Genomic DNA, 13,109 nt, shown 5'->3' with positions numbered 1-13,109 from the left:
TATATATATATATTTAGTTGTAGAAAATTTAGCAAGGCCTATTATTTACAATGTCGAAAATCAATAATGTAAACATAAGAATGTTGAATGTTGGTGAATGTTGACAATCCCATAGTCACTTTGGTAAACGTCCGAAATGTATACTAGGTCTAGCTAAGTGCCACTGTCCGGTATACATTTGTCCGGTATATCCTACACTGATGTTTCTCTTAATTTATCCTCAGCAGATCTTAAAATATCGAATAAATATAATGATATTAACGAATAAATTAATATCAAATCGGATATAACAAATATTTCGGACATTTACAATAGCGACGATGTCATTGTTGACATTGTTGATATATTTGTAGCTCTGAAAAGAGGGTAATGTTAAATCCTCCCTTTTTTGCGAAAACACCAGATGCAAATGTAATGCTCTATCAATCGATTACGCATATTTCGTAACAAAAAAAATATATATCAAGGAACTGATATTAAAGCAAAATTTGAAACGAAAAAAAAAAACACAATTGGCCTTTGTCGCACAATTAGCCAAGTTTGGCGTAACAATTGGCTAATTTTAATGCTTTCTTTGGTGACGCAACAGAACACAAAAATTTCGTTATAGGAAGAAATTCTCTGTTAAAAAAATATTTTTTAGTGTGATTATACATATTTTAGTAAGTTTATAATTTTTGATGCAAACTATGTACTTCTTCTGACAATCCTACCCGTAATTCCCTAACTAATATTTTTTCGATTTACTGAACCATTGTTAATCCATTGCTGGGTCCGACTGTACTTTTTAGCCACACAAGCATAAATTGAAAAGATAAACGTCTAAAATATTCGTTATAGGGTGACATCGACTTCGCTATAACGAGAATATTTTGATTGCTACTTAACGTTTCGAATAAAAATTTCGTTATTGGAAGAAATTCACTGTTAGAAAAATATATTGTAGTGATTCTACACATTTCAGTTAGTTTATAATTTACGAAGAATTATGTACTTTTTCTGACAATTCTACCCATAATTCGTTAAAAAAAAATTTTTTTTTTTCGATATACTGAACCATTATTTACCTATTGCTGAAGGTGCGGATGGTTCCCTATAGCGAGATCCGACTGTACTTTTTGGCCACACAAGCAGAAATTGAAAAGATAAACGTCTAAAATATTCATTATAGGATGACATCCACTTCGCTATAACGAGAATATTCTGATTGTTACTTGACGTTTCGAATAAAAATTTCGTTATAGGAAGAAATTCGCTGTTAGTTGTAGAGACATTCTACATATTTTAGTTAGTTTATAAATTATGATGCAAATTATATAATTCCTCTGACAATTCTACCCGTAATTCGCTAAAAAATAATTTTTTTCGTTATACTGAACCATTGTTTTCCTATTGCTGGTTGTGCGGATGGTTCCCTATAGCGAGGTCCGACTGTATTTTTGGCATTAAATAAATAAATTAAAAGGCGAAAAAGTTATCAGGTAGTGAGTGTGAAATCATCCCACATTTCGCTACCTGTCCATCAACTCCTCAAATGATTCTATTTTGTCTTTTTAAGAATCTGTTCACGAACGTTCGAACCAGATAAGACCTCCTTAATTCCCACTCAATTTCACACTCAACGTCTTATCTTCTCTCCCTATTTTCTGCTTTATTAATCATATTTGTATAAGGGGGGTGGGGTGTGAGAAGACTTATCAGTGCTATGATGGATGAGAAAGGACCTCTCGTGTCTGTATACATAATTGGAAATATAACAGGAGAGTGATTGCTCCAGAGTCAAGAGGAAAAGCACTTAAGAATTATCTCCTGAAAACAAGCTTTTTTCGAAGAAATGTTTTAACCGCAAGTAACACAAATCCGAAAATTTATCAGTGATATTATTTTCTCCGTAAAACTTAACGCTTTATCCCCATCTTAAAGGAATGTCTATTTGAATTTTTGTTTGTGCTCGTCTTTCTAAAAAAAGAAAAAGAAAAAAATTGTTTTGAATTGCTTTTATCGTTCTCAAAACTAAGCATATTGTGAATCCATTCAGCATTTCTTCATCAGCCGAACAATCCTGTACTGTTAATTGTGTCAGTTTTTAAACGTCTAGCAAAAATTTCGTGTACTACTTCTGCATTAGCTAGAGAAAGGAAAAAATATCTATTTCAGAACATTAATTTAATATATATTCCTTCGTGGTCTTCCTCTCCATGTAAGGCAAATGCAGGCTAAGTCCATTAAAAAGTCCTCTACGAAGGCAAATTTCTCTCAATACTTGATCCAGGAATTCCCTTGTCTTCTGGATTGGGGTTCAAAATTACAAGGCTACGGAGTTGAACATTATTAGTCTTAAACCCAAAAAAGGTTACCGTGCCGTCAGGCTAACCGTGGGAGGTTCTCGTGGTCTTCCTCTCCATGTAACGCAAATGCTGGTTAGCTCCACCAAAAAGTCCTCCATGAAGGCAAAATTTCTCCCAATATTCGATCTAGGAGTTCCCTTGTCTTCTGAATTGGGTTCAAAATTACAAGGCTACGGAGTTGAACATTATTAGTCTTAAACCCCCCAAAAAAGGGTCGACTATTCAACGACGATTATAAAATAAAATGAACTTATACTGAGCAGTGGTGGTTTAGGGGATTGAGCGTTCACCTTGAAATGAGGTGACTCGGGTTCGAATCGCAGCGATGTCTGATCGATACGAATACCGCACCTGGATTGGGTTCAAAATTGCAAGGTTACGGAGTTCAACATTAGTTGTCGTAAACCCATAAAATTGGATCGGCAGTTCAACGAAGGTTATGAAATATATATTCCTTGAGACCGGGTTAGCCTGGTTGGTAGGGCACTTGGCCTATGTCCAAAAGTTCCTGAGTTCGATCCCAGCCGGTCTCCGTGTATTAAATGGTGACTGATGCACGTTAAATCTGTCGAGTCACAAAGTCCTCAATATTCCCATAACAAATCATACCTCTGGGGGTACTGATCCAGGAATTTCCTTGTTTTCAGGCATAGTCGCCACCCTTTGGGAGGCAGATGCTTTCTATTAAAAATTGTTCATTGCGTCAATTTCTTTGGGAATGTCTCCTCAGTTGGTGTCGTCGGCCATGAAGGCAGAGGGGGGCGCGATTGCTCTTGTTTTTCAATGGCGCCATCTATGGTCAAGAATTTGAATTCTGCCTCACCCATACGTCACACCCGTTTATTGGGTGGACCCATTCATACATCCATTCATTCATCCACAGATCGTAAATTTTACCTGAACCAGAGAACGACCATTCTCCAATTCAGTTCCACCAGAGGTGTAATTTGTCGTTTTCGTAGTGAGAGGGTAAAGTAAGTAAAAAATTATTATATAATTATTATAAATTATTTCTCCACTGATTAAACTGTTAGATTCTCGTTATAAAATGGTTATAGATGTACGGATTTTGGATTAAAGGATCCAAAATGCTCAAAGCAATGCTTGGCATCTGTGTTTTAAGAAAGTGTCCGTTCCTCGCTAGTCAAATAACAATTGCACTTTTTTTTTTCCACAATTACTTTATTTAACTAATTAGTTTTCATCACTTTCACTGATTACTCACTTTTACTGATCATCAGCATCTCTTATAAAGGGATCAACGAAGAGAAGCGTTTTTAATTACCGTCTTAACAATACATTTAAATAAAAATACTCACACTCGTTTTATTCAAATTTCTAATTGACATTTTAATTCGATAAATTTACTTTATTCAATTTTACTGTATCTTCACACTAGTAATATCATGAAACACATAGAAAATTCCATCTAATGTTATGTCCAGTTAGAGGAATCAGCCGTTTATTGGAACCAGGTTATTCAGGTACCGGTGTGATCGGACATTGTAATTTAGTAAAATAAATAAATAAATAAAGAAGAAAGAAAGAAACAACTTTGTGATGTTTACAAGTTTTTTTTTTCGAATGAATTAAAAAATAAAATTATTTTTCGCCTATTGATTAAATTCTTTAGTTTCAGAACAAAATATATTATGGATAAATTTTTAAATTATATTCTTTTTGAAGTATGCCGTTTGTCTTTTTATTCTAATAAAAAAATAAAATTTATAAAAAGCTAATGAAATTTAAACTCCACTTTCATATTTTTCATTTCCTTTTTCGTAATATTACTTAATTTTTATTCAATTTTTTCTTATATAACCATAGGAAATCATACTATTGAAAATAACTGAGTGACACGGTACAGTTTTAAAAAATATATTTTATCACAAAAAAGAGGGATAAAAAACACAATAATTAGGTGGGAAAAAAAAGGAAGGAAAAAAATTGAAGTGGCGTGTGTAAGCTACTCATTAATCAAAGAAAACGGTTCAAATTTATGAGAAATCTAACGGTAACGAGTTTTGTTTTCTGAAAACGATGTTTAGTTTTTTTTTATTCTCCATTTCTAAACCCTCTCCCACGTCATCAAATAACAACCTATCACTATTGCCATTTCTCACAACATAAATATATATAAAAATGAACTATAGACGTCCGGACGACATTAATTTCTTTCACTCGACTTATTTTTTTCTTTTTTTTTCCTGCAATCCAGAGAAAATAAATGAATTCAAAGTAGTAGCAAGAAAAGACATTTTGGCAAGGAGGGTATGCGAAGCAATCGGCGTGTGGAATTTTTAATCATCCTAAACAGAGTATCATGTGATGTTTCGTTTTCGTTTAGGAAAGATCGTGACAGAGAGGGGGAGCAGACGATGCTACCGGAATGCAATGAAACAGACAGAGACAAATGAGAGGTCGTTTGGTCACACACTCATCACGCTTTCTTCTCTCGGCAGACGATATTTCTAGCTCTGCCAACCAACACACATTCCCTATTAACGGAACTAACAAATCTTTTCTCTCCTATGCAGACTCTGTGGCAGATATTCCCTCTATTTTTTTTTTATTCGTTTATTTCGCACAACTCATGTTTTTACGAACTGCTAAGCTCCAAATTATTTAATATCAAGACAGAGAATATTAACGATTTGTACTGAAAGTCGTCTGTGATGTTTTGCGTAGTACATTTTCTCTCTTTATTTATTATTATTCACTTAGAACTTTTAATTTCGGTTCTGGTTTTAGTTTTGATGTGAACTTGAAATTCTTATCGGTTTCTCTGAGAGCTATAAGCTTCATTTCTTCTGTAATTATCGTTTTTCAGCAGTAACCCGTGAAAAACTTTCAAAAAATGTCTGCAGATAAACAGAGTTCGGATTTAAAAAGACACGCGTTCTTTCCAATCTTATAATTTTCTAAATTTTATTTATTAATAACTTGAATAGACAAGAACTGTAAGACTTGGAATACGAAAATTACGACATCGCGAAGTCATATGTGCAGTGCGCAAGATAAAAATCGGACCACCCTGAATAACTTTTGATCTAATGATCGGATCTTCACGTTCTAGGACTCAATCTTAAAGGTTCAAAGGGGTGACCTCAAATATGTCAATCAATAAGTGCAGACGGTATTATAAGTAACAAAATCAGACGCAAAAATGTATTTTTTCTGAATAAACATACCTTCTTTTTTTTTTTTTAACGGATTCTGATTTCTGACTCTCAAAATTTAGGGGGAAGCTGCAATCTGGGAAATATGGTTTCAGTAGTTTGGTTAGGAAGGCGCGGAAAGAGCGAATAATAGCTAAAATTTTTGGCTTCGACACTACGCATACGAATTACTCCGTATCGCTCTTTAAGAATAACTTGTAATTTTTAAATTCCACCAGAAATTATAATTTAATATTAAAAACAATCAAATTACTCAAATTCAAAATTTCGCTCATCGTAAACAAAAAATTTGGAATTTTTAAAAACATAGCTATACTCGCCGTAAATGCTATCGAAAACCACAGAAATTATGATTGAAACTGCACAAATTAATCAAATAAATAAACAATGATGATTTTAAAAAAGAAACAAAGATATCTTCCATATTTTTCGCTTTTTCGAATAGGATCGCATGCATAACGGACAGAAAAATGCCCCGCCCTGAAAAAGTTTGTTGCGAAAGTGTTCTAACTTGTCATAAACATACAATTTTTGTATATTAAGTACTAATACTTTGATGGAAATTAGTGGATTATTTGAATAATAGATTTATCGTTATATGCTGTTTCGTTACATCGAGTTTTTACTGTATTAAAAAAATTATATCCCGAGCTCTTATTCTTGTGACTTTTTTGAAAGTGTTTTCCCATTTCATTGAAGCTGATCATCTGGAAACCAACCTGGTGCTCAAGAATAAAACAATTCTAACTTGCAATTCATTTTAACAATTAGCTTACTCATTGTTTATGTTTGTTGTTTAAATACAAAAAACTACCATACCAACAATACTCTAATTTAATTGTTGCAAGATTAATAAAGAAAAATTGTTTTGCTTCAGTCATTTCCATTTTGATAGTGGTGCGATCAACTTGTTCTTTTTAAGCTCTTTTCAAAAAAAAGTGTTTTAAATACCCACTGACATTATGAAGTGGTTTAGAAGGATCTGCAAGTTTTTTTCCAAATTCAATTGCTGTTCAATGCACAACGTTGGACAGGGTGAACATTGTTCACTTGCAATTGGATTTTCTGAGCCAGACAGAGTAATTGTTCTGTATGGCCCAGAGAGATTGATTTAATCTCTCTGAATGTCCGTGATAAGTAGCATCAGCATGTTCTGAGGGTTACGCTGTGTCCGGACCTTTTCTTGCAGTTGCTTTTTCTGTGATTTTTGGCTTTAAGACAATTAAAAATCAAAACATTGCTTGCATTTTACACGATTTTTGGCCGAAGGACAATTAAAAATCGAATCACTATCTGCTTTTTATACGGTTTTTGGCGGGACAATTAAAAACCGACCCTATCCGATGTGGCACCACCTTGTCGCGGTGGATAGGCTTTAAACAAAGAGTGCCACAACAGCTCCAGTAACTTGAAAATAAAAAGAGAATACTTATATCACAGTGCATAAAACAAAATTATAAGTTTACATTCTAACGTAATAATACTTCTAAATGAAAATTTATATATTATCCACTGTTTAAGCTCATGGAAGATATTGAATGTTTTTAAATAGCTACACTTTTAAAAAAATCTTTTAATCACCATATTATTCATAATTAATATCACTGATTAAAATGCCTTAATTCATGTAACTAAATAGCTTTAAAAAATTTCATTTAAATATAAGGATATAATTTAAAATTATATATTTTTTAAAACTAAGAAATATGATTTGATTTGATTAAATAAACCCTCGCAATTTCAATTAAAAACTTGTGTTTGATTCAATTTAAAAAGCAAAGTCTAACTGTTATCAAACATTTTAAAAATTTTATCCATGTCAATTTTTGATTATTGTAAACCCAAGAAACTCATATATTTTATAAGGCTTGAAAACGTAACAACGAATCTTAAAAGGAAGTCTTCCGATTCTTCTTCTCTTCTGAAGGGAGTCTTCTGAATTACATTTGATCTGATGATCAGATCTTCACGTTCTATAGTTCTCAATGTTAAAGGTTCAAGAGGGTGAAATCAAACATGCTAATTAATTAGTTTTTTTAGTATATTTTAAGTTACGATATAAGACAAAAAAACGGTCTTTTTCTGAATAAATATATCTTTTTACGATGGAATCAGATTTTTGATCCCAAAAATATAGGGATAGCTGCAATCTTGGACCAAAGTTTTGACCCCTTAATTTTAATTTTACTTTTAGCGTATTTCGCCCATATCTCAAAAAATTTTAAGCGAATAAATTTTTTTTTAATACAATTATAAAATTTGTTCATTAAAGGAAATTCCTTGCAAAAAATAACTTTTAGTAAATATTAATTATTTTATTTAAGAATGGACGAAAAAATTTCGAGTTGCATAATATAAAACTTTTTGCATAATTTCAAAGAATGTATTTGTGCATGGCAAAATACAATATTTGAGCAAAATCGGACGAATAGTTCTGAAGAAATTAACTTTTAAAAATACGATTTTTCTCAAAATTCCATTTATCGGAAACTATTCGACCGATTTCGTTTATATTTTGCTATTTAAAAGGATGAGAAAAATTGAATGCCTTATAATTCATAATTTTTTCGATTATTATTAAAGAAAATAATTAAAAAAAATATGTACTAAAAAAAAGTTGTATTTTGTTTGGAATTATCTCTAGATAAACGAAGTTTGGATTCGTGTGTAAAATATTTTTTAATTCGCTTAAAAATTTCTCGACATATGGCGAAATATGTAAAAAAGTAAAATTAACATTAAGGGGTTTAAATTTCGGCCCCTCTCCTGACCAAACTATAAGAATTATTTTTCTCAGATTGCGGCTACCCCCTATGTTTTACGGGTCAGAAATTCGAATCAATCGAGAAAAAAAAAGGAATGTCTATTAAGAGAAAGTACGTTTCTGTGCCTGATTTCGTAACTTAAAATATCGTCACTAATAAATCAGCATATTTGAGGTTACCCCCTCTAACCAATAAGATTGAGTCATAGAACGTGAAGATCCGATTATTAGATCTAAAGTTATTAAGGATGGTCTGTTTTTTTATTTTGAGCACTGTACAAGGAGGACGATGGAACAAAAAAAGAAAAATTAAAATTCGATAATTGGTTCACGTAATTGTTAAACTAGTAGTGAAAGAAAATGTCAGCTTATCTACTGCCTGTTCAAATGTAACAACAGAAATGAAATTTGACGTGATGAAGGAATTTTTTTCTTCTAAATTCTAAACGCGTCTTCCGCATTTTTTTTCTTTATTTAATGACTATTTAAACATTAGTTTAAAAAAAAACTAATTTCTCTAAAAATCTTTATTTTATATGATTGTAACAAAAATAAATAAATATTATGTTTTAAAAAAAGAGGATTAGAGTTTAGATTTCTATAGTAATTTTTAAAAATATAAAAGACTGCATAGTCACAAAAACTCTTTCCAATTTGAATAGTTATAACGACATTTATCCTGTTAACGAGTAAAATTACTTCTCGATTATTCCTTGAATAAAATTACTTCTCGATTATTCCTTGAATAAAATTACTTCTCTATTATTCCGTAAGTAAAATCACTTCTCGATTATTCCTTAAGTAAAATTACTCATCGATTGTTCCTTAAGTAAAATTACTTCTCAATTATTCCTTAAGTACAATTACTTCTCTATTATTCTTTAAGTAAAATTACTTCTCGATTATTCCATAAGTAAAATTTCTTAGCGATTATTTCTTAAGCTAAATTACTTCTCGATTATTCCTTAAGTAAAATTACTTCTCAATTATACCATAAGTAAAATTACTTCTCGATTATTCGTTAAGTAAAATTACTTCTCGGTTGCTCATTAAGAAAAATTACTTCTCAATTACTCCATTAGTAAAATTACTTCCCGATTATTCCTTAAGTAAAATTACTTCTCGATTATTCCTTAAGTAAGGTTACTTCTCGATAATTCCATAAATAAAATTACTTCTCGATTATTTCTTAAGTAAAATTACTTCTCGATTATTCCTTATTGAATGCCACAAATCTGTATTCCCTATGTTAATTTTTTTCTCCCAATTATAGTAGATTATTTTTAAAAATCAGGTAATCTCATTTCGCTACGATTAACATACATCTTACAACATCATACAACAAAATTTTCTCACAAAAAATTACGATAGTTGTTGTTATTTTAATAACAAAATGTTCTTTGTTTTTGCGGAAAATAAAAGAATGGAAAATTAAACAACTTTTAAGGATAAAAAAAAACAATGATGAATGGGAAGTCAGTGAGCGAAGCGAGTAGAGCGGTAAGACTATTAGATAATAATAAAATAATTGATAGTTTAAACATGTTTAAATTATTTTGTAAACATCCTGCCATTATTATAGAAAGCATGAATGTAAAATTCCACCCCCATTCGATACTAAAGACTGGGGGAAAACTTTAAACGAAAAAGAATAAAAACTTACTTTGAGTGCCGCCAATTTCGGCTCTTTTTTGAGTAAGCTAACGAGGGAGTGATAATCGCACTGAGAGGACTTCACAAACCATTCTTTTTTCAACTTTGGATCTAACTGAAATAAATAAATTAATGATAAATATAGGTGAGGGAGGCGATAGGCAGGATATCTACACTTGATCTAGAGACTCTTCGTAAATAATAATAATTAAAACTTTTTCTAGAGGCCGAACTGTCGAAGAGACGGAAAATACTATAGTTTGTCTGGAGTAAAAACTCCCCTATCTATTCGTCTGGACCCGTGGCGGTGACTATGGTAACGAGGTATAACTATTTCAAGTAGGGGTGTGGAGCATAGAGTTGAAATAGTAGGTATTTCAACTCTATGGTGTGGAGTCATTATTTGGTACCGGTTTAGGCTCCGGTCGGCGAGAGAATTTTTTCTTCGGTCTACTGTGTTAGTCCTAAAGGGAAACGAAGCTACCCTTCCTTAAATGAGCTATTCTTATTTCCATAGCAGCACACGGCCTCAGCATTTGCGGCGGGCCCGTAGTTCTTGCCGTAGACAAACTATACATACACTCTTTATTTACAAGAGAGGGACAAAGTATCCGGTAAAAATATCCTCAGTGGTAAACGGATCATGGGTTAGAGTCCCCTTGCCGTCAGGCTAACAGTAGGAGGTTCTCGTGGTCTTTCTCTCGATGAAACGCAAATGCGGGTTAGTTCCATCCAAAAGCCTTCCACGAAGGCAAATTTCTCCCAATACTTGATCCAGGAGTTCCCTTGTCTTCTGGATTGGGTTCAAAATTACAAGGCTATGGAGTTGAACATTAGTAGTCGTAAATCCAAAAGTTGGGTCGGCAGTTCAACAACGGTTATAAAATAAAATAAAATAAATCAATACCTGGGCTGGCTTGGCCGAGGGGTTACTTCACTCGTAAAATAAATCAATACCTGGCCGGGATAGCACTGGGCCCGTGTCCAAAAGGTCGTGGGGTCGATCCCTTCCGACAGAAAACTCCTCGTGTAGTAAAATGGTGACTGATGCACGTTAAATCTGTCAAGTCACAAAGTCCTCCATGCTTCCATATCAAATCATACCTCTGGAGGTACTGATCCAGGAGTTTCCTTGTCTTCTGGATTGGTTCAAAAATTACAAGGCTACGGAGTTGAACATCAGTAGTGGTAAACCCAAGATTGGCTCGGCTGTTCAACGACGGTTATAAAATAAAATAAATCAATACCAGAGTCGCGATGGCTCAGGGGATAGAGCGTTCGCCTTCCAATGAGGAGATCGGATTCGAATCCCAGTCGATACGAATTTCGCATCCGGCTTGCACCGACCACATTGCTGACGTGAAATATCCTCAGTGGCAGACGGATCATGGGTTAGAGTTCCCTAGTAGCCAGGTTAAACGTGGGAGGTTCTCGTGGTCTTCCTCTCCATGTAACGCAAATGCGGGTTAGCTCCATCAAAAAGTCCTCCACAAAGGCAAAATTTCTTCCAATATTCGATCTAGGAGTTCCCTTGTCTTCTGGATTGGGTTCAAATTGGCAGGGCTACGGAGTTGAACATTAGTAGTCGTAAACCCATAAAATTGGGCTGGCTGTTTCAACGATGGTTATAAAATAAAATAAATCAATACCTCAAGGAGTACTGATCCAGACGTTTCCTTGTCTTCTGGATTGGCTCAAAATTACATGAACATTAGTAGTCGTAAACCAAAAATTGTGTCGGCTGACCGTGTGTCAGTGTAGTTACGCCATACGTTCGTTAATATATGAAATGTTTAATGTTCTTAATTTTAACGATATTTAAATAGATTGTGTTTTCTGCACTAGAGGGCGCTGCAAGCTCTTGACTGCCCCTACTTCCGGGTAATGTGTTTTGAAGCCATTTGGCTCATAACTTGATCATTGTGTTTTGAGACTCTTGAATAGTGTTTCTCGTATGCGTGTATTTGTTACCTGATTTATTATTTGTGTTTAAAAGAAGAATTCTTATTAGAATTGTCATTTGAAGACCTGTCATTTCAAGACGTAAGAATTGTCATTTGAAGAAAAAAAATAGCTATAAAACACTTCTTACCTTGTTAACAATATACCAACTTCGAAATTTAAACCTAAATGGTAATTTCTAAATTAAACTTATTATAAATCCTTTAATTCTATTTAGATATTACTTTATACACATTATATTGTTGTGTTGTTTCTCATGACACTTGGGCAACCCAAGTACGTCCGCATTTGTCATTGCGAATTAAGTCAGGAAGGAGCGCCTTTCCTTTGACCAAAGAGCACCGCAAANCATTTTTTTCCCTTTCTATGTATTGCTTCTGTAAAAATATGTGACATTTCTTTTCTTTTCTCTTATAGAAGTCCAGTAGCCTGGATGATGACATATCCATATCCGTGGTAAGCATTGCTTTTTTACATATTATCAATATATATATATATATATATATATATATTGATAATATGTAAAAAAGCAATGCTTACCACGGATATGGATATGTCATCATCCAGGCTACTGGACTTCTATAAGAGAAAAGAAAAGAAATGTCACATATTTTTACAGAAGCAATACATAGAAAGGGAAAAAAATGTTTTTACGAAGACATTATTTCAACATTATGGTAATATTATGTGAAGTTTCAGACAAAATGAATTCGGTGGTTTTTAAAGGTGTTATCAATAGTGCATGCGGGCCAGGATAGCCAGGTCGGTAGGGCACTGGGCTAATGTCCGAGAGTTCGCGGGTTCGAACCCCACCAGCCGAAGACTCCCCGTGTAATAAAATGGTGACTTATGCACGTTAGATCTGTCGAGTCGCAAAGTCCTCCATGTTCCCAGAAACCTCTGGGTGTACTGAATTGGAGATTGATCGTTCTCTGATACAGGTCAAAATTACGATCTGTGGATGAATGAATGGGTCACACCCTATAAACGGGTGTGACGTATGGGTGTGGCAGAAGTCGAATTCTTGGCCATAGATAGCGCCACTGGAAAACAAGAACAATCGCTTCCCTCTGCTTTAATAGGCATACGCTAACAACAACAACAAGAGTGGATGCTTCTACTATTTTTAATACACAAAAAGATAAATGAGAACATTTCCTTCTCAAGATGTAATATAACGGAAAACTATAAAAACGACGTCTT

At 33.4% G+C, this 13,109-nt stretch overlaps 1 protein-coding gene across 1 annotated transcript in view; it reads right to left on the bottom strand.

The window, feature by feature from the left end:
* The window catches only part of LOC107439105 (ankyrin repeat domain-containing protein SOWAHB), a 61,979-nt gene that overhangs the window by 31,567 nt on the left and 17,303 nt on the right, over window positions 1-13,109 (bottom strand). The window contains exons 5-6 of the mRNA XM_071182784.1: window positions 12,447-12,485; window positions 9,955-10,059 (exon numbers count right to left, since the gene is read on the bottom strand). Of these exons, the coding sequence (XP_071038885.1) occupies window positions 9,955-10,059; window positions 12,447-12,485 (144 nt within the window). The remainder of the gene's footprint in view (window positions 1-9,954; window positions 10,060-12,446; window positions 12,486-13,109) is intronic.

The sequence above is a fragment of the Parasteatoda tepidariorum genome, chromosome 6 (assembly GCF_043381705.1).
Source record: "Parasteatoda tepidariorum isolate YZ-2023 chromosome 6, CAS_Ptep_4.0, whole genome shotgun sequence".
Classification (NCBI taxonomy): Eukaryota; Metazoa; Arthropoda; class Arachnida; order Araneae; family Theridiidae; genus Parasteatoda; species Parasteatoda tepidariorum.
This window is presented reverse-complemented; position numbering and strand designations above follow the sequence as displayed.